Genomic DNA, 25760 nt, shown 5'->3' on the forward strand with positions numbered 1-25760 from the left:
ACAAAATTTACAACTCTTATATAAAATTCATAATTAATATCGTAACTATAAAATCCACCTGGGCATCAGGGTCTGTCAGCTGTCGCCTTCGGGATCACAATTATAATGCCTTATTTACGAAGCCTCCATTCGAGACTAGAATAAGAAACTTAATTAAACTTCAAAGTGATAAAAAATGTCAACGGGTACTGTCGCCTAAATTACCTTTCGGCGTTTTTGTTAAATGAAAATGTTTTTATGATGTTTATTTTTCATTAACGATGTTGAAATTATTTTCTAAAAAGTATATTAGTGGCTTTTAAATATTTGTTAAAGACTTCAATCTAATTAGATAATTGAGAATGTTAAAAACAGAATTCGCAGTTACAAAAGAGGTGCTAACGGTTAGAACCTTGGAGTGTCATCCCGAAGACTCCATTAGGATGACAAGATTCGTCAGAGATTAATTGCATCTATAACTGTCTACCAAATGCAGGCTCGCATTGCGGTAGGTAATATCAGTATATTGGAATACCGGAGTTGGCAGATGACGACTAGAATTACACTTCAGACGTTTAGTGTTATGTGTCTGACTGAGGAGAACGATATTATAACGGTACATTAAAAAAATTTAATTAGAATAGACTATTCCAAAAATAAAATATTCATTTCAGCGAAAGAATCGCAACTATTTAATTAAGTGAAACAGAGAGATGCTGTTCTCATTTTTTCTTGAAAGTCGTTTACTAAGTACAAGTGTAGTATTCGTAAAGCTTTAATATTAAGAACACTTTTCATGCCATATTGATTTACGAGAAGAATTGTCATAAAGTTAACCGACATATTCAAAGGACAAAGTGGCCAAAATATGACACAACTTGTCGAAAGTTACAAATCGTAATATGTAATACAAAAGACGATATCAGGTGCGTTATTCGAACACATTAATTTTATTGACATCTTTAACTATGAAAATACATGAACTATATGAAACTAGTATTATTGTCATCAGTTGACTGACAGACATTCACACCTCGTCTGCCCGTGATCACGGTTGCTGCAAAGTAACCGAAACGTCGGGATTATGTAGTTTTTTAAATAATAAAATCCGCGTAGTAATCCGAATAATACTAGTTTCATTTAAATGAATACTCGCGAAAATCTTAGATCTCATTACATGAATTATACTTTTATAAATTTTAAAACATATAATTATGTGTATCAGATATGGATTAAAGATTTTAATTGCGACAACGTTGCGCTAAATATATCTGGAAACAATACAGTGTCAGAGCTATCGATATGCACCTACAGATAGAGCCACTCCTTATGTAAGTGATCACAAATGGAATGTCAATTCAGATGCTGTTGTTACGTGTTCAGACTTGCGGAACTGAGTAGAGGGTCGATACTACACGAATTTGATTTACTGATCCGTAATTAAAAATTCACTCGACAATCTCCTGCTTGTTATTTGAACAAAATGTTCCGCGTCGGATACACCGAAATCGCATTTTATTTTAAAAGATTAATTTAATTTTTCATTTTATTTATACAAAATAAATGCTTGTTTATTTTTATGGGATACTTTAATAATTAAAATAGATAACGATTTCCACAACACTGAACTAATAAAATATTTATAAAACGTCAAGAAATGTTTGTTTAAAAGAAATATGAAGAGTGAGCTTTGAGTATTATTAAGGTTTTAATGTAAATGTGTTTCATATTGTTACAAAGTTTTTATTTCGCGTTATTTCACAGATAATTTTAACACCGGAATTAAATTGTCAAACCTCCTTGAGAGCAAGAGGCAACTGTCGTATCATAAAGAATTAAAGTGGGCGTGTATATAGGAATGGTCTATGAATTTAACATCCTTATTTGGAGACGATTTAATATACGCTCGATGCCACAAATTTATAAATATAACAATTTAGATTCTAGATCGAATTGCGATCTAGTTACGTTTTAGAAAATTGCACTTCGTATGATATCGTTAAGTAATACCCATATGTTATTGATCTGATAATTGCTTCGTGCAATGTTGCTAAGCAACGCGATATAGCAAACATTTCTATTTAATTTTAAACTTGGTCTTTTATTTTGTAGACAGAATAGTTTATTGAGTATTGATATTCTAATCATTTAGCTATTTACAGTTTCTGTTTGATAAATAGGAAGTAACATATTTTTAACTCTGTTTTTTTTTTTTATAAAAAAGCTGTGTTTTAAGCACCCCGCCCCTTTTTGTAGTTTTATATTTCAGTTTAAAATATAAGTTTGTCGTCTTCACGTGATAATATTTTAAAACATTCTTACCATTTTATTCACATCTATTGCTTGAATCTAATAAACCAATAATATAGAAGTAGAAAAATATTTCTAGTCGGCATATGTATGACCTTTAAATGATTTGAGCTTCATTATATCGTGTGACAATGAAAAATAGAGGAATAGTGATTACTGAGTTTTTTTTCTCTATTAACTTCTGAGTAGAACCAACATTACGAATATTTGGCGAATTCGTTCTGGTTTGAGTTTTTTGACGTTTTCAAAACTTTAATATGTGCATATGTATGTAAATGTTTGCAAATTCATATTATTTTTTTAATAAAATAGTTTGGATTTTATCAAAATGTTAATTTGACGATATTTAAGTATTTTATAAGTATATGTGATCTTTATAGATAAATAGTTTTGGTGGACAAAATTCTGGGAACATAATAACATAAGTCGTGGTGGCCTGGAGGTTAAAGGACCGCCTCTCATGCGTGAGGGCGCGAGTTCGAAACCTGGCAAGTACCAATGTGATTTTTCATAGTCATATGTACTTTCTAACAGTATTTAGACGCCACTGACGGACGGTGAAGGAAAACATCGTGAGGAAACCTGGACTTATAATATCAAATTATAAGTTTGAAATCGCCAACCCGTCTTGAGCAAGCGTGGCGATTAATGCTCAAACCTTCTTCATACGAGAAGAGGCTTATGCTCAGCAGTGGGCTTCCGATAGGCTGATGATGATGATGATGATGATGAATAGACATGTACCATTTGATTTAAGGCATTGCGATATATATAGCATCAAAAAGTATTGTAGCTGTTTATATTTTAAAAAGGAGGTTCTGAGCATTTCGTTATGAGCGGTTAAAAATCGGTTTATAAATTAAGAAGTTATTTGACATAGATTTTATGTAATACAAAAACAGATATCGAATCTTTCCATAATTTTCTGATTCAAAGTAATTAGAACACGTCCTTCATAAAAATTATTGTCAGAAATTAAATTTGTTTCTAAACTAAATTAAACTTTTTATACAGATCCGTCAATAAAATTCCAATACTTCGGCCTAAATAAGAAAAAAAAAATCCTTATTAACTTAAAAGAATACCATTTCACTTCAATTTATACGGTTTGTTAATTAATTTTCAAGACTTTTGTAAAAGTTATCACAGTTTTTTAACATTGATTGTGAACTATAAGAAGTTGAAGGTATTTGAAACACTATGTAATTACTTGGTTGTTATAAACAATTTTACTACCCAAATAAGTGTTCCGAGAGCGGTGATAAAAAGAGCTTCTATGTGATTGCAACGTTTATGACAAAAAGGTCGCGTGAATGTTTCTAGGAATGTGATTCCTTGAAAAAAATATATGTAAATTTTAATTTTTTGTAATAATATTATATTAATAATGTCTTTCAAATAAAGATATCTGGATGACAATATAAATATAGTTTGAGAATAACATATTATGTAGGTATGAAAGAATTAATCCAATTATTAAATTTCTGCCTTTTAATTCGACCCTTTTAACGTTAAATCGAACGAATATGAAAGTTTTCCACCGTCCTTCATCATTTAACAAGAGTACTTTTAGGGTAAAGTGAAATAGTTATTATATGTTCCAAAGCTAGTAAGTGAGGTTTTAAATATGTATGGCATTATTTTTAATACTTTCATTCCAAGGATGTATCAATAATTTTAAAAACATTGTTAGGAATAAAATATTTTACTAAACGTGTTTTATATTAATTTAGACTCAATTAAAACTATTTATCCTTGATTACCGTTACTTTCGGTACTCACACCGGTGAGTCAGACACTCAATAATACTATGTATAGTATTATTTTTAATATATTGTATATCGGAGCCTTTTGGTTTATACGACTATATCCCCAAGTCTTGTGTAATTTAGAAGATATTTAGAAGAAGATATTCTTATATACACATAAAAGCAAAATATTTAAAATACGTACGTACATTAAATTTAACGGTTTTAATTTAAAACTTTATTTCAAGATACCATTAACAAGTTATCATTTTGAGTTGATATTATTAAGGTGTTGGAATTAATTCGTAGCGTCGATGAGACATTGTGTGGTTATAATTATTGTTTTTAACTTCAGAAACAAATTGATCGTGGAACAGCTGTTATTAGGTACTGATCTTTTTATTGTCATTACATCACACCCATCACATCTTATTTTTAATTGTTAATAACAACAAGTGTTCTTGCGGGGAGTTTCATTACATTATTTTAATATGAACAAAAGTGCTGCAGAAAGTCATCGGATTTTAGTAGAAGTTTACGGTGAACATGCTTTAGCTGACCAAACGTGTCGGAAATGGTTTGCGCGTTTTAAGAGTGGTGATTTTGATTTTGATGACAAGGAACCACCTGGACAGCCAAAAAAAAAATTGAAGATAAAGAATTGGAGGATTTACTCGAAGAAAATTCATGTCAGACACTTCAAGAGTTGTCTACATCTTTGGAAGTTGATTTATCCAAGATAAGAAAGCTTTGGAAATGATCCAAAAGGAAGGAAATTGGGTGCCATATGAATTAAAACCGATATTAAAAACATTGAAAGACGCTTTTTCTACTGTGAAGTTCTGCTTGCAGGGTATAAAAGAAAAAGTTTTCTATATCGTCTTATTACTGGCGATGAAAAATGGATATATTACAACAATCCGAAACGCAGAAGATCATGGATAAAGCCCGGACAACCATCATCATCAGTGACAAAACGCAATATTCATGGATCTAAGCTCCTCCTTTGTATTTAGTGGGATCAACAAGGTGTGTTTTTTATGTATTGTTAAAACCCAATGAAACTATCACTGGGGATAGCTACCGGTTACAATTCATGCGTTTGAGTCATGCATTGCAGGAAAAACGGCCGGAATGGGGCAAAAGACACGATAATGATCGACCTCACGTGGCGGAACCAGTGAAAACATACCTGGAAACATTGAAATGGGAGGTTTTAACCCACCCACCGTATTCTCCGGATATTGCCCCTTCGGATTACCACCTGTTTCGATCAATGGCTCATGGTTTATCAGAGAAAAAATTAACATCTTATGAGGATTGCCAAAATTTGATCGATTCATGGATTGCCTCCAAGAACGATGACGGGGTATTCGACTGTTACCTGAAAAGTGGGAAAAAGTAGTGGCAAGCGATGGGCAGTATTTTCAATAAGGTAATTTTTTATTTTCATTTTAAATAAACCTGTTTTTTTTAATAAAAAAAAACTACGAATTAATTCCAACACCATAAAGAATCTCAAAAACATGTCAAACAATGCTGAAAATTGTTGTCTATTCGAGTATATCAATTTTATCACGAAAATAATAGACTGTCATACAATAATCTCTTCTTGTCGTCCTTTGATGAGAAAACAGTAAAGTATAAAGAATCTACTACATATTTTGCAATCTTTATATAGAATATTTAACAATAGGTATAATATTAAAAACTTTGTTTAGCGTGCCTATATATTTATATACAAATATTCTTATAATAATCAAGTCATAAAGGCAACAAACTCATTTGGTTACTATATCCTAAAAATTTTACCATTTATATAAAAGTTACCCTTGAAAAATTTATAGTACAATTTTATCGAAGGACATCCTTTTAAAAATAATGTTATGAGAATACATAAAACCTAATAATAAACGTATAAACCGTAATACACATAATTGTGTTGTAATATCACCGCGAAGTAATTACTGATGATCGATCTAATGCAGCTTTGTGACACCGACGGATTATTACATCAGTGTTTGGTGTTTACTCGCGAGCTGCTTTGCTAACGCCTGATTTAACTAAGCTTAGCCTCGTTGTTCTAATGCAGCAGACAATGAATTGAATTCAACATACCATTAGTCTTATTACTGTTTAGAACATCGCCAAAGCTTATATACATTAAACTGCTATTTTGTTGCTATTTGCTTTTATTGATATTATATGACTTAAAACATATTGAGAGACAGATAGGACAAAGATTTTAAAAAGGTAGTGGTTCGTACTAATCCACAATGCAGCGGTTTTTATTCATGTAACATATTGATACATGATTATCTTTAGGTTTAAAATTTGTGCGTGATGGTGATAGGTAAGACATCTAATATAGTTTTTTCCTGATGCTATCTGTATACATTCTGAGTTTGATGAATCGACATTCGTTCGTACCAGTCCTAAAGTGACACGGTTCTAGTCACGCATATGACTTCAGAAAATCAATATAAAGTCGGGTAACTTGTTACGATTTCTTTTTGATTATTGTAAATAAAACTCCTTCGTGCTGTAATTTTCATAATATATACCTTATGACCTTAGCGCTCGGGATGAAGTTTACATTTAACGTCACCTGTGATTTTTGATGAATAAATATATTAATGTATCACTCTGGTCCAATAAAAATGATTCGTATAGAGCTATTTTGTTTTTATAGTTGTTTATTTCCTTATTTATACAATCTTTTTTTTTACAGTTAAGGTATTATTCTTAATAGGACTTGCAAGTGTTAAATTCTCATTTTGTTTTTGCTCGTTCACATCAATTTGCGTCAGTTAACGTTTTTGCGGGTATCCCTACATTAGCTGACAGCCTTAAGGAAACATTGCTTACGAGCGAAATAGTGATTACATATATTTAAATATGATTTATTATGACTGTTTATTACGTAAAATTATAACGTATTTGAAAGTACAGTTTATAGTAAAGGTTTAATTTCGTGTAAATATTTTTGTTAATGTTTTCAAGTAAGTTATATATTAAGAGTAAAATAATGCGTTGTGCATATTTATGAATACGCACTGTATCCTTCTTAAGCGGCGACTAAATTATTCAAGAATAATGCAAAAGCAAAAGCAAGTTATGATTTGTTCTGTATTGATTGCAATATAACCGTATAAATTTAATAACTGACAACCTATATTCCACAGTTAATTTAAAAAAGGTCTATAAATAATTAAAAAAAAATATAAGAAAATAATTTCAAATTAAAATATAAGAAGAGGTCAAGTTTTTTCCAATTTACTATTAAATTTCACTGATTAAAGCACAGTTAACGTATTTAGTGCTGGAAGATTTTTTTATACATACAGATGCATAGTTTGAAAAACTTTACAAGTTCTTGATCATAAAAGCACAGAAAAATGTTGAAAACTAGCGTGATGGTTTGTTTTCGATGTATTTTCAAATTAAAAACTGAACATTCTGCTAGTCCATTGGCGTTCGTTACTCCCTCTTCACATTTTTGAACTGAATTACAAAAGGTATTCAAACTGCAGTGCAGCGTATTAATTATAAAAGCAGAAATTGTTTTTAAATAAAGGTATTTGATAAAAATAACAATGTCAATCAAAACTTGTTGCTTTTTTTTTAATTTAATTTGATGTAGTTTCTATATCGGTTATAATTACCGTTTATCAATATTAGATTTATACATGTATATTTTTAGTACATCTTACTAATGTATATACATGATCGTAAAATAGGTACGGGAGTAAACGGAAAGGCCATGGAATTTCTTAAAAACTAAATTGTATTATTATTTTTTTAGATTCTTTTTAACAAAACAAACGATACACCCACTCGTGTAGACATATGTTTTGAAATAAAGGTTACAAAATTAATACACGTAGTTCAAATCTGATGGTAAATATTACTAAGTCTCCGCAATGAAGTAGTATTAACATTTCTCATAAAATATTAAGCTAGTGACAAGTGTAACATGAATTTATTCCTTGTATTGGTCCCAATTGCGATTCGGAGGAGGTATCGATGTAATAAAGAAACACCAATTAAGTTGGGTCAAGGTTCGCAATACGTTTACTTTCGAACTTGTTCTATGTCGCCTCGAGCGAAACGACCCTTTGTTTCTAAAACCCTTATTTAAAAGACTTTATTAACAATTTAAGGAGTTTAAATTTCTTTTTGAATTTGAGATGTATTTGGAGAAAAATATTAAAGAATTTATATTCCACGTTGAAACATGAAAAGAAGAATTTTAGAAACTTTTACAGGTATGTATTACTAGTATTGTTAAATGAAGTAAGTGCCTTTAGATCTCATTATTGTTATCTATTCGTTTCGATGAGAGAAAATGCAATCGCATATATTTAAGAGTCCTTATCTATTTGTGAAGCTCTTTCTCCATTGGCTTAGGGTTGGAGCGATGCTTCATACAGATAAAGCCCTCTTTATTGTCTTCTGTAATTGAAAGGTCGGAGATATTTCCCTGTGAGCATTTAAATTGGTACCAGCTGCCTGCGCTTATTGTAAAATGGCACATTTTATTTTTTCACTGCCATCAATACTTAAATCGTACAATACATAGTGAATTCGTTTCATTCGAAGCTTAATATTATGTTACACCTGAAAATTATTTTGGTTGTTTAATCAACGCTGTAATAAAAAAATTTAAAACCCACCCAATGTGTACATGATATTATAAATCTGTAATTATTAATTTTATCCTATCAACAAAAAAAAATGTATTTATTAGTACTCAATGTAAATATTCAATATAGAAAACTAAATACGTAAAATTTTTGTTCTATGAGATTTAAATAAATCGTCTATTTAATAATGGGAATTGGATAGCATCTAATAAAAAACGAGTTATTACTGAATGAGCTGCAAATTTAAATGTCCCATCTGGTCTCACTTCTTCTTGAAAGTTAGATGGTAATTAGTTCAGATATTTAATATTAACTTTTGATATACTTTCTATTATAGCAAGTGACCTCGAGTCGATTCGGGCGTTATTCAATGAGAAGGAGAAGGAACTGTCGGTGGCAGTGGCGAAGGTGGAAGAGCTGACGCGGCAGCTTGAGGAGTTAAGGCGAGGAAGAGTCCAAACCGCACCGCCTTCAGCCCACGAATTGGATAAACTAAGACGAGAACTTATGGTACGATTAATTTATTATTACATGAATATATCCTTTTCTGTTTCATATAAATCTTTCATAGCAATATATAACAATCAATGTAAATAAATTTATATATACCAAATGTTTTATATAACATTAAAGTCATATTTGTTTTTAAAGAAAACATTGTACGTTTAGTAAAACAATATTCCAGTGATGCAGCGTTAAAAATGTATGGCAGTTATTTGCTTCAGTAATATGCTGGAGAGCGCTTGCATATGTTGCAATGGGTGGGTAAAAATACTATTGACTTTCTTGTTGACTGCTACCAACAGAATTGCTATCAGAGTTAGCATTGTCTAATGGTTCTGTACTATATATACGAGTTTGAATGAAACAAGCTTCAAAATTATGTCTTCAATATTGGAGTTTTTTCTGAAAAAGCACTGTCGTCCTTACTAATTTACTTATATATGAGGTTCCACCATATTAGAGGTACCAACACATAACCTCATATCAATCACTGGTTTGATACAACCCAATAAATATTATCTTTACTACAACATTAAATATAGATTTTCTTTGCAACACATTTATATTTTCAACTGATAATATGAAATTCAGAATTAATACAAAATTAGAAGGACGGCATTTCGAGTATCATGTCTCTTGATGTAATAATTACCTTTGATGAAATAATTTGTGAGATAGTGGCGTCTAAAATATGAACGTAACAGATGTGGGATGTAGATGTAAAGTGGATCGAATAAAAGGGAAATTCTAAATTGAATTAGTGCGTAGGTTTGTGGGCTGTTGGAATTCCGTGGTGAAATTAAATTGATGTTGTATATTATCTTTATAAGATACATTTAATTGGTCTATTATACTATATAATTTTGGCAAGTTTTAAAAATATGTTCTAAATAAAATGCGATTAAAAAATGATCTCATTTATATTACATAAAATTTGCAATAGTGATTACACTAGTACAGATGTGTCTCTAAAAAAAGGTATGACAGATGACATCTCAAAATTGTCTAGCAGTTACCAGTAACCTATGTCCCTTTATAGCCAACGACATGACAATTGTTTTGAATTGGGATAGCTTCAATGTATTTAATTGGTTTTATGTAGCTATGAAAGACCGAAAATATTTCGGCCTTTGGATTTTTTGCTTTCGTCCGTCTAATCTCTAAACTAATATGTTACAATAACAATAATATAAAAAGAGGTTTATGTTCAATTTGAAAGCTGGAATTATTTAAAAAAATATCTTATTGTTACCTTGAATCATATTCTTAAAATTCCTCTATAGAAAGCAATATCCAAATAACGTGAAGAGATTACAAGAAATAGTTTAATTACTGTAAATTATTGTAACTTATAAATCTCTTTTTTATGATACGATTTTTGCCAAACGTTTATTGCTTATAACGTTGTTTTTTTGTAGAGTCGTGATGTCGTAGTCGAATCGTGATGCGAAGATAAATTTATATCGGCACGCAGTGTATTCGTACCGCGTTTGCCGCCAAGTAGGTTGCGGGCATTCTGGAGGTCTTGATAGTAGGGTTTATTCTAAACACTTATCTTGAATTGTGTTTAATAATAGATGAAATAGACAAAAGAAAAAAAATGTAATGTATTATTTTGATACATAGTGAAATTGTGTTTTAAATACGTAATAGTTTAAAAGTCTATATGAACATGCTATTGAAATGAAACAAACACTATTTAATTATTGCTAATCTAAGAGAGAAGTTAACATTTTAAAAGGTCAAGGGGACTATGAACATAATTTTAACGATACAACTAAACTGTACATCACATTGTTGTAAACTCTACACCTACATAGTTAGGAAATGTTACTTTTAGGGATAGAGAAAACGGGAACGTATTTACTCGTCATACAGAAATTCAGCCTACTTTACATACTTTGCTTCGATTTATCCGATGATAGTAAATTATAAAAATTATAGAGAAGTATATAACATCATATATACACTCTCGAAAACCAAATCTCTTTTGCTATGGCTTTTGAAAATATAATACGGAAATATAATATACCTTCCAAATGAAATTCATTCACCTGTAAAACCAAATTAATTCAATTCACTTCGTTATGCCTTAAGGTTTGTCGTGGGACTAATTTTCCCCTGCATATTGTGCCAGCACTTGATTCAAATATAATTTGACAATTTAGTAATACGGTCGTGTTGTTTCGTCTGAAGTGACCTCGCTTACAGAGTTGATTTAGAAAAAAGTACATCATACTGAGTATATAGTGAAGTGAATTTGTAGTTTAATGGTGCTTATCATGTGAAAAACTAGCTGTAGGTAGTATCAATATCAACGTTATCAACGCTAAATACATAAAAAATAAGGTTTTATGAAGTGTTTATTATTTATGAATTAAGGTCTACGGTTTTTTGGTGAAGGGATCGACTTATTTTAATATAGATTGTAGAAGAGGAAAACTATTAAAACGAAGAGTAAAAACGATAAAGCATACGTATAGTTTAACCAGCGATATTTCTTCCTCGCAAATACCAGGCCAGGCCAGGCCACGCCAGGCCAGGCCATGAGCGGCTGGAATTTAATAAGAAAAATAAAATCGATTTAGTTGTTTGCAGCCATTTAAAATAGCTATCTAATATAAATTAATATGGTAAATTAATGAATCACTGCATTGAAACAATAGAATCTATAAACAGTTTTTGTGTTTTGTTAGTTCTGAAAACATACTTATGTATAATATTATTACGTATCATGTTTTCCATATTATATATTGAAGCTGTTAAATGTATGTTTTGTCGGATATAGGCAAATAATTATATTTGAGTACGCCGAGATCTATATGCTCATCTGAATATCCAATTTTGTCGTTGTCTAAATTTACGGCTCCAATCTAACGGAATACCTCTGAGATGAAATTTTGTAGACAGTTCCCGCCTTGACAGGCTTCGGTAAAAAATGTCCTGATTCACTTTTTGAAAAATTACGGGCTAATTTGTTTTTAAAGAGAAATGCCTGCCCTTTTTTGTCTTAATATTAAAACGCCTTCCTTTGCTGTCAGGCTGCGCTGTGTCGTTTTCTTACTTGAATATTATAAATTTATATTAGCTGACTTGTTTCGTGTGACTTCATTTTATAATTGGTATTTTATGTGTTAAAATATGAATAAGCATGTAAATTAAAATATTATTCTTTATGTTTGAGTTAAATATACATTACTGTAGTTTTGTTAAAATCTGTGTTGTCATCTGTGAAGTTAAAATTTTATAAGTGGATAAATTGGAAGCTATACATAACATTAAATTTTTAGGAATAATTCTAAAGGCATGACTTCTAACCAGATTCTATTGTCAATTCTAATACAATTTTCATTTATATTAGCGCATCGAATCTCATAATTCCGAACGACATGGCAATTTCAAAGTCTCATTAATACATATAATTTAGCCGCTGAGTGTGCAATCATACGTAAATTAAATATCGATATGTTTGTCATTGCAATATGTTAACGCATTCAGCTAAATCACAACCAAATTATCTAAATGAATAAATATTTTCCGCTATATATAGTTGTTACTGGGTTTGTTCGAGACGTGATTACCAATTCTATCAATAGGTGTCTTCAGAATGAGATGTTAAATGAAAATATATTAAATAGTCAACAGTCTTATTATCGGATAACTTTATCAATTTCTTTGACGATCGTTCTTTATGCGAAACGGCAAAATATGGAATCGGTCTCGATGTTGAGTAGAAAATTCGTTGACACGGAAAAAGTCATTCGTATGGAAGTGATTCAACCCGAAAATGGATTGGTGGTCAGATAAATCGCTATAATAATGGGTTTCGGAATAAATTGAGCTAGTTTTATTTTATTGTGCAATTGTTTCCGTGCACATTTTTTTATTTACTTTATTGTGCACAGGTGTATCTTACAACTGTTGGTTTACACAGTTTAACAATATAATTACATAGATGTTAATGGTTTTAAGGGGTCTTTAGAGGGTTGTGCATGTCAAATAAAAATCCTTTGTTCCTTTGTTATTCTCGGGTAATAATTATACACGAGTACGCTTAGTCTCTGGGTTTCTTTTTGAGTTTCTTGATATATATGTGTATATTATTTACATATTTTTTATATAGATAACAATTTAATTTAGTTCTTTAATTTTATCTTATACCGCCTAACTGTTTTGTACAAGTGTTATTTATTGCCTTTGAAGTTAAATGGAAAATAATACTTTTAGCATTAAAGCCTTTTTATAATTTTGGAAAATAAAGAATTATATAATTAATAAAATAAATATTAATTAAATTAATATGGTATTTAAAAGATAGCCTTAAGTCATATAGACTATATATTATTATAAAAGTTATCCAGATATCCGACAATAGTTTTAAAATCACAAACTGAAAACAACTCGGGCTAGTTGCTAAATAAATAAACCTTTATGTTTCGTTTCATTCAGAAACATCTGTTTGAGTCAGAATCCCCGTCGTAGTTTTTAAAAAGTAAGACGCCAGCATAACTGACGTCACCAATGCCTTTCTTGTCGACTGTCGTCAAACTCTCGGGCTTTTGAAGGTAACCTGATAGACAGTTAGACGAATTCTTTTTTTCGAAGAGGATCGATCCTTGCATCGGCTCGAGCGAGAATATTTTGAATGTGTATCTCGCCTCTATTTATACAAACCAACACTCATTGTTGCTACCGCACTTGCACGCCGGTGGTTATGCAGGTGACAGACACATGATAATGTTAACCATCAATAATTATTATTTACGTAAATAAAAGATATTCGCTCCTAGATATCATTTAACTTATAGGCCATGTCACCAAGTCACGATGTGTATGAAATAAAGATTCATTACTGAAATAATATGACGTATAAAGATCTATTTAAATTGAAGTGATACCAAAACATTACTGATCCTACTTTGCATTCATAACTGAACATGGGGAACGTATGACATGGTAATATTTTATCTTCCATACAAAAACCAATTGCTTTCCACGTATTTACAAAGTAATTCAAAAAGTTTTCTACATATAACTTAAACCGTTGAATGGCATTATGTAAATGTTTGCGAATGTTATGTCAGGATTTTCTTGTTGTGGGTAACTCTTCAAAATTATTTATATATTCGAAGAGTTGCTGTACATTTAAGATTTATTTCATTCTATTGTAATGGTTTGTTACAAGTTATATAATAATGCATAACATATTTGACGATAAATAAGTTCATATATATTTAAATGGTGATATCAAATAAATTACAGTACCGGAATAAGCTGAACGAGCAACAAAATGGAAGACTATCAGCACAGAGAGCAGCATTGGGAGCACGGCAGGAGGAAATGCGTAGTATTGATCGTCGAGTTTCTGAATTACAAGCAAGATTGTTGAGAAAACGAGCTTTGAATAGACAACTTGCTGCAGCACACCGTCAACCACAACAAAGGTGAGTTACGCCACTTCATCCTTATAAGATCATTTATAATTCAATTCATAAGGGTCATATTATTTCGTATAAAATTACCTCATAATACAATAGCATTTTAAATTATAATTATATTTCTGACAGTGAAAAATGAAGTCTCAACTGGGTCAATGATTACGTAAAAGTATACCGTTTTTCAGGAAGAAAATGCACTTAATGTGATTTTTTACTTGGAGATCTGTTGACAATGACAAAAGAAATGCTCCATTTATAAACAGTTTCACTTGTTTGGACTTTGTAAGACAGTCATTTGACATTTACTAATTACTTTAAAGTTTCTTTATCAAATTCCATGCTTAACAATTTCTTGCTTCTATTTTGAAGAATAAAAATGTATTCTATGAAGGTTCTTTATATTGGCTAATATTCATATTTAATTGAGGAAACTACCTATTCCATTATGTATGTATATAGAAAATTATACAGTGGTCCAAATACGATCAAAAATAGTAGTTGCTTGTATTTAATATCACACAATTATTTTAAGTATTGTATATTTAGTTTATAATTTGATTTATTTCCGGATTTGAAAAGATGAGAAAAGTTATACTCACTATAAGTTACCAATAATGAGCCCCAAACTCCTAAAATATAGGTCCCTCAGATTCTGTATTCCAAAAAAAAAACGGATGCTCTCATTGGATATTAGGTACATGGAAATATCTTCTATTTTGAATCTCCTTCTAGGACAAACAATCCAACGCCGATGCAACAATTGCCGAACTATCCGCCTAACACAAACCAACCAAAGAATCAGCCGGCGAGAGGAAACGTGGCAGCGGTAGAACCTTACAATCATGTCCCACACGCGCAGAGCTTGCATAATAATAACTTCCAAGTAAGTATAAAACGCAATATATACGACTATTTATATTCGGTAATAACTAGCGTTTTAAATAATCTAATTTATTTTATATGAAATTTAACTACCACACACTACAAAAAAAAATTTATTTTTGTACAGGCAATGAAGCAGAATGTGATACAAAATAATGTGCCATTAAAACAGCTGACTCAAACTGATAATATTCAAGGTCACTTAACACAACAAGAAGCTCATTTCTTGCAACAAAAGCAAATGATGAACCCTCTGTACAATGGTCACTACCCACATATGCCTAATGTACAAGATAGCCAATATCAAGGGCAATATAATAATAAACAAGATGTTAACTCGTTTGCTCATGTACAACAAGGCATCACAAACTCTTACGATCAAAAAGCAATGTTTGATCATATGAATAAGTACAACGAATATCCAAAACAACCACAGTATAGTCCAAACAGTACGAGCAGTTCTAACAGCAATCAAACCGGTAAGGAATTAAAAATAAATGAGCAAGAATTCCCCCCAGAGTTTGCTGCAAGTAAATCCGACCCCAAATATCAAACATTGCCGTATAATACAAAGTTTCCTCAAAATGTCAACGGTAAATCGAAACAGCCCGATGTAAACGGCAAAAGTAATGAACAAGATAACAAAAACCAAAGCGCCCCGAATATAAATCATATGACGGTTCATTCTACGCCACTTTCAGTTGTCAATAAGAGTTTGGCGACTCCTCTAAATCAGAATGAAGCAGCATATCAACAGGAAAATACATATCAATTGCAAAAATCTGATTCATCGAGCAGATGTAATCAGGAAGGCAAAGAAAATCATGCATATCCACAAAACTCTAGATTAAGTCAAAATAATAGCCAAAATACTTCAGAAGGTTCACGGAATTCCGGAGGAAAGAATCAACAAAGCAGTGCCCTGAAAGGCAGTTCCCCAAGTTTGCTGTTGAATACTACAAGTGCTAGTAGTTCTATCGGATTTGGGGTAAGCAAGCTGTTAAAGTTTTATAAAAAGCATACTTCATTCGTTTATATTTATTCATTTCGCTTTACACTGCATCAGTTGCGTGCACCCACATTTGTAAATAGCACCATCAATCATTAATTGCAGAAACCCGTATCGAGTGTAGCACCTACATCGGTTCAGGTCTCGAGCGGCAAACCATCACCCATATATCAGACATCCTCAACAAAGATCCAACCAGTTCAACCACAAACCGTTCAGACCCAAAGCATTTCTGTACCACCATCAAATCATGTCACTAGTAATATGGCAAATTCCCAACCCCAGATATTAAGGAACACCGCGTCAGGGCTATCAGCCAGCACAACTAGCACAAATTTCAGCGGTCCAAACTCATCATCACAAAGTATTTTGCTATCTCCACCTCAAAGTGCTAGTACTCCTTTATCGACGCCAGATGTTAGCGGGACTGACAAATCGCCTAAACCAGCTTTACCTCCTAAACCCACTATTAAGGTACGTTTTACTGGGAATGATAAAAATACACAGTCTAATAGTACGAATCACAATCAAGCTTAAAAATTCCATTGCTAACAATTTTCCTTTATTACAGACTCCACCGAGGCAAACTATAAATCATGATGCAGGATTCAACCAATCAAATGAAACTATTAACATGCCAACAATAACAATGGCTGATTCATGTAATGATAACGAACAGCAGAATCACAGGGAGCTCAGCAATGGAAGCAGCAATAACGAAATGATTATAAAAGCTCGACCTTTGACGATAAGAAAACCTCCGCTCAGTGAACAACCCAAACTAAGAAACGTTAGCAATGTCAAAAATGGCATCAGCGTCAGCATGAACCGACGAATAGAAATGCCACCAGCATTCCTATTCCCAGAAATGGATCATTTGAATCTTGATTCCGTACCAAGTGATGTGCAAAACGGACAGAAGGACAAGTCGAAGCAGAAAGATGAAGTCGACAGATCGCTGAATAATAACATATCTTTAGTTTCCAATGATAGGGAAGATAGTAAAGATACTGTTATTACTGATATAACGGAGCAAGTTAGCTCGGTGGATTTGAACGGTCAGGATTCTCAGAGGTCTGAGAATATACTGAGGCGGTCAAAGAAAGGAAATTTGAAACAGGGCGGGAAAACCGCCCTCGCCAGGCGAGTCAGTTTCGACCCTCTCGCATTGCTTTTGGATGCGAGTTTAGAAGGTGAATTGGAGCTTGTCAAGAAAACTGCAACTCAGGTGCGCTTGTAATAATAAAATAAAATCTATTTCTCAATAGTTTGCTCATTTTGTTCAAGCCTTTAATGTTATTGCTTATATTTTTTACTTCCAGGTGCAAAACGCGAGCGCTGCAAATGACGAAGGGATCACAGCTCTCCACAACGCCATATGTGCTGGTCATTTCGAAATTGTTAAGTGAGTTATTCATTTACTCAACGAATGAAACGAGACTTCGTGTGATACTAATCATGTTTTTTTCTAGGTTTTTGGTGGAGTTAGGTTGTGATGTGAACGCTCAAGATTCGGACGGCTGGACGCCGCTCCATTGTGCCGCTTCGTGTAACAACCTGCCTATGGTCAGATTCCTTGTTGATAATGGTATGGCTATTCTATAAGTAATGTCTTTCGCTATTTTTTCCGATAGTTCCGTCATAACTTGGACTTATAAAATTTCCAGGCGCTTGCATATTTGCAACAACTCTGTCTGATCACGAGACGGCTGCTGAGAAGTGTGAAGAAGACGAGGAAGGTTTCGATGGTTGTTCCGAATACTTGTACAGTAAGTTTTATCATATTAACTTATACAAATAATAATTCACTTCAAAGTACTCAAAAAAATATATAATTTTCTTTTTATATAAATATCTTAACAGATATAAAAACATATTTTTACTCGTAAAATCAAATAAGGGTACAAGTATATTTTTCTGAAACTTACATCGTGAGTTTTCCGAAGTAGTCCTTGTATCGCTCGGACACGTAAACATACCAAATGGGAGCAACGCTTAAGTAAAAACAAACAAAATTTTGCATGCATCCAGAGCGGTAACCTATGAAATAAAAAATTTTTTGGCGGAAGATCATTAATAACAGGACCAACTAACAGATATTTTCATCTCGTTTACTCGTGATCACGGTTGCTGCATAGTAACCGAAACCTAAAAATTATGGAGTGATAAAATATTAAAAAAAAAACGTCGTAATATCCGTAAAGCTTAGTTTCATTTAAACAAATCTTTCCAGGTGTTCAAGAGAAGCTGGGTATCATGAATGGCGGTACGGTCTACGCGGTTTTCTCATATACAGCTTGCCGGCCGGACGAGCTGTCGTTCGATAGCGGCGCCCGGCTCCAGGTGCTGAGGAAAGGAGACGACAATGAACGGGAGTGGTGGTGGTGCCGCGACCACACCACCGCCGAGGGCTACGTACCGAGGAACTTGCTTGGGGTGAGTCTCAGTTTGAGACTTAGACTTAGATCTAGTCTTAGACTTCGTAAACACTAGAATTAATTTAGTTATAACATTATAATAATCCTGACACTACTAAGTTGATTGATATGGCTAGATAACGTTATTAAAACGTATAGGGTTTTATTTATTTAAACTACATTAGGGCACTTGGTTTTGTAAAAATATAAACAATAAGGCAAATAAATACTTATCTAATTTCAAATATAAGATAAATCGAAACACAAGTGTCCTAGCATTTGACGTCACAAAAACTTTTATGACGTCACTATAATATTTTTATTGCTCTAGGAGGAATCAGTTTTAACAATAACATTCACGCGATCTCAAACTTAATTGTAAGTGAATTTGTTGAATTTCAATGAGATTCTCTAATATTGTTTTTTCTTTTTCAGTTATATCCAAGAGTAACCCCACAGCAGGAATAATTAAAAACACAAAACGGTCTAAAAAACGGCTTAATTTATAAACTTATCAATGTAAATAGATCGGGTAATTATTATTTTTTATGTATTTATATGATTGTAATGTAACAAGATATATATTGTATACAATTTTGAATATATAAATAAAATATTTTGTAAATATTTAACACTAGCGTTTTAAGTTAACTCGTAACGATTGAGATTATAGTTATTGTACATTTTATAAATACGAGTCAACGTTTTAATTGGTTATAAAAAAAAATATTATTATAAGAACTTCTGAAAATATTGTGAAATATTATTGACAATACAAATAAAAATATTGCAAACAAATATAATTGAATTTTATTTCCTTATTCTGTGCCAATGCCTGTTCAAGGGACGATCAAACAGATGTTGTGCAAAAATTTTTTTTTGTTTTCTTGACAATTGCGCATTCATTCGCCTATGTGCTTTCGCGCAAATCGTTCTACGGATCGAAATCCTTGTACATCTGATTCAACAGTGACAAGTATGACCAAGATGTACTTATAACCTGGAAATATAAATGTCTTGCATTCATTTATGATCAAACACAATAAAGTACTATTTGTGAATTACTATTATATTAGGATACAATTAGTATTAGGAACAGTGAAAAAAAAATAGCTAGACAAAGGAAAGATTGGATTTTTTTTTACTTATTTAATTTTAAGCTCAATGAAAGGTATTATTTATAGTTATCATTACGGGAAGTCATCAAAATGCAGATTTAGTGAAACAAATTTTTTGTACTTGAGATGACAGATACAATTTTAAAAACCTTTGTTTACCTTCGAAAACATTTCAAGCGTCAGATCAGAAAATCCTAAAGCAGATAGTTTACACGGCTTTCTAGATCTGAAATAAAATTTTATATTAAAATTAATTTGGATTTCAATATACCTTTAAACTTAGATGCTAGATAAAATATAATCCTTGATAGAGACTGGTAACTCTTCTTTCTTTTTCTTTTAAAAAAAAAAACACTAGCAAAAGTTTTGATGAAAAAGTAAAATACATGGACGGTGTTTTACGGATTTAGTATGTAAAATAGCATGTGAAAGTTCGGAATCCATTGAAGAGCCGGGTAATAAAAGAACTCGATTAAATTCCTCCAGCTGAAAATTTTCACATGTCTGCATCACCACGCCAATCTCTACGAACTGTTCTTTTAGAAAAAGGATTTATATTTTTTTGATATTCCAATATCTCTTTTAATCTTAACTTATAATATTAACAAATCAAAACTATAGTTACTCGTTACCTTACAACCATAATTGAAATATATTTTCTGAATTTGTTATTCCTTTCATACCAATCACATTGGTAAGCTGCTTCCGCGACGCCCGAACTCTGGAAATAAAATATAGGTTAAAATTTGTATTGAGAACTGATAATTTTTTTATTAGTTACCAATTGTATTAGGAACCATTAAATTCAATACAAAAGGTGAAACTTGAATTTCTATGGAGTATATATACAAAACAAGTAGAAAAAAACAGTTCATTTTTAAAACAGATATATATTGCATAACATGTTAATAAAACCTTTGTCTAACTAAAAACAGAACGACTACCAACAAAACAAAGATGTAAAAGGTTCTTTAGATCTGCATATCTGAATCCCTTTGGATTAGATTTAGATTAATTGAGAATAAAAACCTTTTGTAATGTATTTAAAATCTAAATTTTATTATAAAAAATTCCTTTTAGAAATAATCGGTAATCCTAGGCAATTTATTCATGAAAATGTCACTATTATTTGCTACAGTGGCTTGTACAATAAAATTCTTCGTTCGAGCTAAATAACAGTGGAAGTTAATTTGTAATAGTATCATTATCTCAAGATTGCGGCCGTGACAAAAAAACCAATGATTCCTTAAAATCTAATAAATGATATTATGTTCTTAAAAACCTCACCGATACTGAAATTATTACTTTATTGGTTATTCTGTAACGAATAGTTTTTATTTTTGAACTCAAAGTTAAATTAGTATTCTCCCAGTTACAAGGGTACATGAAGGCTGAGCTTAACTTACTTAGCCTTCATTTCAGTAAACTATTACAAAAAACTTCGAAGTTGCTTCAACTTTGTCTAATCGAAACCATTAGGGAGTAGGAAACTTCTTAAAAGTTCTCAGTCCACAAAAATTCTATTTTACCGACGTTGTATAAAAATAGACTTGAACATTTTCAAGTTTTCTCCGCTCTCCTAACGGAGCAAACTTTACAATTTTACATAACTTACCGTGTCAATTAGCTTTTGTCCAGGCCAAGCTAACACAAATATTGCAAACATAATGCCAAATGAAGCGGTTATATTCTTCAGGAACATTCCGTTTGCGATCTAAAATTTAAATGTTATATTTCAGGAAGTTTAGCAACGGGAAAGTCAAAGTAACTGCAACCCCTTATTTACCAAATTGCAAGTTTCTACATAAACAAAACATGTTTAATTGTGACGTGAATATATTATAATTTTTCAGAACCGTACACACGTAAGAAATCATTAATTCCTATAAATAATGTCCTCGAAAAAAAAGGCTTATTTTATAAATATTTATTCAGACCCATCCCTCACCAGCCACGCGCCCCGGACAAAAGCTTACTTAATATTTTAGGGACCCACCATATCCTAATGATATTAATTTAGAAGTGGTAGGTATTATTAATTATTATAATTTAAGAGACAACTACTTTCAATAATAAATTTAGAGTTTCAAATGTGATTGGTACCGAATGTAGGAATTTTAATTAATTTTTTTTTTTATTAAAGGGATAACTAGAACTATACATATTGTATTTACGAAACACTTATGTTATAATTTTATTTATATATATATATATATATATATATATATATACATAAATAATATCCTAACCTATATACTCATATAAAATATGTGTATATAGGTTAGGACTATACTGGTTTTATCTCTACTTGATTATTTAAAGCCGAGGCCCGCTGGAAGTTAACAATTTTACTCAGGAATCACTCAACAAGGCAAACATTGGTACTGTTAACACAGAATTATTTTTCGTGATCCGCAAATCAATTTTAAAGATATACTCACAATTGCCAAAAAACCATAGCAGCAAATGACGATTGATGAAAACGATAATTGAGTAAATATAACTGGTCCAAAAATATCATTTAACCTCTCGGTTAACCTGAAAATAAAAGAGGGGCAAATACCTAATGCTTTTTTGTTTGTTCATTTCATTAATTTTGCTCTGCAGGCAAAAGTTATGTCACAGTAAATACATTTCAGTATAAATATAACGAATTAAAAAATACCGTAACAAAGTCTGATGTTTTCTAGCAATTTTATTCACATCATCACAGTCATCTTCTGTAATGTGTCTATGAGGCGGTCGTCGCAAATTTTTAAGATCTATTTGCACTAAACACAGAAGAGTGCTTAAGTCAAAGATCAGATCTACCAGGACTAAGTCACAAGCGATGTAGATACAAAGATGTGTTAGAACACCTACAATGAATTATATTATTTTACCAATTTTAAAATATGACGTAAATTTTTAAGAAAAACTAACTGACTTTATACAAAAAATAATAGAGAGTAAAGCCTTCCTTCCTTTTTAATAAATAAAAACCCATCCGTTTCAATAACTGCAATTTTTGAGTAAAATGGGCGACTTACGATATATGTAACACTTAAATAACACTAAGAAATATACCCCTATTATTCCTTAATTTAATTTCGATATTAACATTCGAGAATAATAGACAAATATTGACTTACATAGAATAAACTGTTGGAAATAAAATAATGCGTATTTGAGGGTGGAGTCGATGTCACAAAAGTAATGAACTTGTACGATCAATTCGTACCTCATGTCAGTTTGAGTTGAGATTTTATAAATTGTGATTAGCAACGGCGAAATAGAAAAACATAATATTGAAACAACAGCGGCTCTGAAAAATGCTGTTGGAAAAACGTTTTAATGTACCAGTTGTTAAAAGTTTTTGATACAAGTATGGCTTAGATAAGGCCAAGTATAGTTCACAAAACTCCGTTTAGAAGATAGTTAGGTCAATATTATTTAACACATCGCAAAGAACTCGAAGGAGGAGATGTTAACAATTACTGAGAAGATCTCTTGTTTTTAAAGGAGAAAGTTATTCTAGCTTTAAATGAATTTACTGTTTGGTTAAGTTATTTTAATTGTGGCCTTCAAATTTATTGTTATTGATTTTATTGACAACATATTTTGGCATTTTGTTTCTAAAGATGATAATGATTTAAAAAAACTCTTTAGAAATTTACAGATAAATTATATGACTGTCTCCTCGGTACTGTAAGTTTTGGAATATAGCTTTAAAGATACAAAACAAAATTCGCCATGTTAAATACTGTTACGGAAGCTGAAGTAGGTTTATTAATTCTTATTTTGAAACATTTTTAATAAAGTTTGTTAATTTGTAATTTTTAATTAATTTGGATTCGTTTTATAGGCACCTGTTAATTCTCCTTATAAGCCACTTTAAGGCTTACAACAATGTAGCCATAATAGTTTAGTATACAAAATTTGATTAAACAATAGAGCTCTCAAATAATTCTCAATCTCATTCATGTATCTGAAGCGATCTCTACATACTACATTTTACGCGTATGTGTAAACCCAGCAGCTCTCCAAATAGATTGGAGAGCTGCAAATTGGAGAATTTTATTTCGAAAAAAGATTAGGTAAAGTTATCTTCTATCGAATGTGGTTAGATCAAGTTGCGGTCTTGAAACTTATGAGCATATTGCCATCTGTAAACATCGTCTCTAACGTGGCCTTCGTGTTTATTAACGATGTCAACGGGTTGCCCTCTCTATAGATATTTTCTATTTATTGAAGCGTACGGAAATAAAGGAAACAGGTCAGGAACTTAAATTAGTTGGAGAAACACCAGTTTTTATAAAAAAAATTGTTGGAGATAAATTGTAAGTGCGAGATTGTTGGTAAATGTGTAATGACAATAGTTGTACCTACTTATTATGGTAAATGGGTAATATATTGTAAAAGTTCAGGTTCCGTATAAAAACAAAATTATTACCATTATCAAAGATTTTCAAGCGTTTGGTCCATGTACGTATGACCATACTTTTCTCCTCGTTAACAAAATCGGGCCACTCTTTTCCTATATCCAAAATTATATCTCGAAGTTGTTTTTTCTTGACGGTAAGAACTATCGTTTTCAAGCATACTGAAAATATATTTTAAAATATGTCTAAGTGGTTTCATTCGTAGCTAAATAGGTGAGTTCTGCTTTTATTAATACTCCATATAATTTAGAGACATTTTTTTTATATATAATATATTTATAGATAGACTTATTTACCTTGAAAGACTATCAAAACCGTTGGAATAGCGTTAACTACGTCCAGGAAGCTGGCGCCAATCTTTTCAGCCTTTAAAATATAAAGGACTTGACCAATTAACATTGTTATAAGAAAACTGCCGACTAACATTATTCGAACGTTTTGCTTTATGAAGTTACAATTACTTTCATCAAGAACGTCTATTCCGATAAATTTGAGTAAATTTAATTGTCGAATAATAGTACCGACAAATATAGGAGGAAGTTCGTGAAATCTCATTTTGTACGACAATATGCTTCGACCGTCGCAAAGAATTTACCCACTGGTAAGTAGAAGTGATTTTTTTATATTTTTATGTGATATTGTTTTGTTTAAGGTCGGCAAATAATTTAAATGTACGTTTAATTTAAAATTGAGATAGATATTCTATTGGTTACGCCACTATTAAATAGTTTATTAGATATATATATTCTAAGAGTTGACTTTTTGAATGTTTTCACCTGTAGCTTTTTTCATAGGAATTTTTTTAAGAGTACAATTTGATCATGGTTTGTTTTCTATAGGCTTGTATATAAATTTATTCAAGGAAATTTGAATTTGCTTAATAATTTCCTTGTACTTCGTAAGTAAAAGTCGAAGAATTATTCCGATTTTTTACGATTTCGGATTTTTATGATTCGGATTTTTCTACTGGCTCTACTTGACAAAAGTGAAATTGTCAGTTATTAAGGAACAACTTAACCATAAATTCAAAGTGCATATAATTTTTGCCTGGGGGTGTATATTATAAAGCTATTGGTTTTAAAGAAAATTATTGTAGAAATAAATTACTTCCCTTATCTCCTTTATTATTTAATGTAGCAACTTTTGGAATTCTTTTTTTATTAAGTAAGAGCAATAACTTCAGCAATATAATAAATAAATAATAATTCAGCAATATAAATATAAATCTTTGTTTCTAAGTTCAAATAGGCCGTAATGAGCTTTATGAATCATTGTTTGGTCGAGGTGC

At 31.4% G+C, this 25760-nt stretch overlaps 2 protein-coding genes across 12 annotated transcripts in view; one reads left to right on the forward strand and one right to left on the reverse strand.

Moving 5' to 3' along the window:
* The window catches only part of LOC116770506 (apoptosis-stimulating of p53 protein 2), a 134458-nt gene extending 114722 nt beyond the window's left edge, over positions 1-19736 (forward strand). For 6 of the 11 annotated variants that reach the window (XM_032661991.2, XM_032661995.2, XM_061520851.1 and 3 more), the window contains 11 exons: positions 9021-9193; positions 14450-14631; positions 15358-15508; positions 15635-16495; positions 16622-16990; positions 17088-17744; positions 17839-17921; positions 17989-18104; positions 18184-18285; positions 18750-18952; positions 19369-19736. In XM_032661991.2, coding sequence (XP_032517882.2) covers positions 9021-9193; positions 14450-14631; positions 15358-15508; positions 15635-16495; positions 16622-16990; positions 17088-17744; positions 17839-17921; positions 17989-18104; positions 18184-18285; positions 18750-18952; positions 19369-19401 — 2930 coding nt within the window. In that variant the 3' untranslated portion in view covers positions 19402-19736. The remainder of the gene's footprint in view (positions 1-9020; positions 9194-14449; positions 14632-15357; positions 15509-15634; positions 16496-16621; positions 16991-17087; positions 17745-17838; positions 17922-17988; positions 18105-18183; positions 18286-18749; positions 18953-19368) is intronic. The other 5 variants (XM_061520853.1, XM_061520854.1, XM_061520855.1 and 2 more) reach the window with 5 other exon arrangements.
* An 8-nt stretch (positions 19737-19744) lies between these two features.
* Positions 19745-25055, reverse strand: LOC116770889 (odorant receptor 49a-like). Its single transcript, XM_061521007.1, has 9 exons — positions 24769-25055; positions 24484-24633; positions 23183-23365; positions 22717-22915; positions 22493-22589; positions 21667-21765; positions 20684-20772; positions 20211-20277; positions 19745-19933 (listed from the first exon to the last, which is right to left on the reverse strand). Exons 1-9 carry the CDS (start codon positions 25025-25027, stop codon positions 19868-19870), a joined length of 1209 nt encoding a protein of 402 aa, XP_061376991.1. The 5' UTR covers positions 25028-25055; the 3' UTR covers positions 19745-19867.
* Positions 25056-25760: the final 705 nt, after the last annotated feature.

The sequence above is a fragment of the Danaus plexippus genome, chromosome 7 (assembly GCF_018135715.1).
Source record: "Danaus plexippus chromosome 7, MEX_DaPlex, whole genome shotgun sequence".
NCBI lineage: Eukaryota > Metazoa > Arthropoda > Insecta > Lepidoptera > Nymphalidae > Danaus > Danaus plexippus.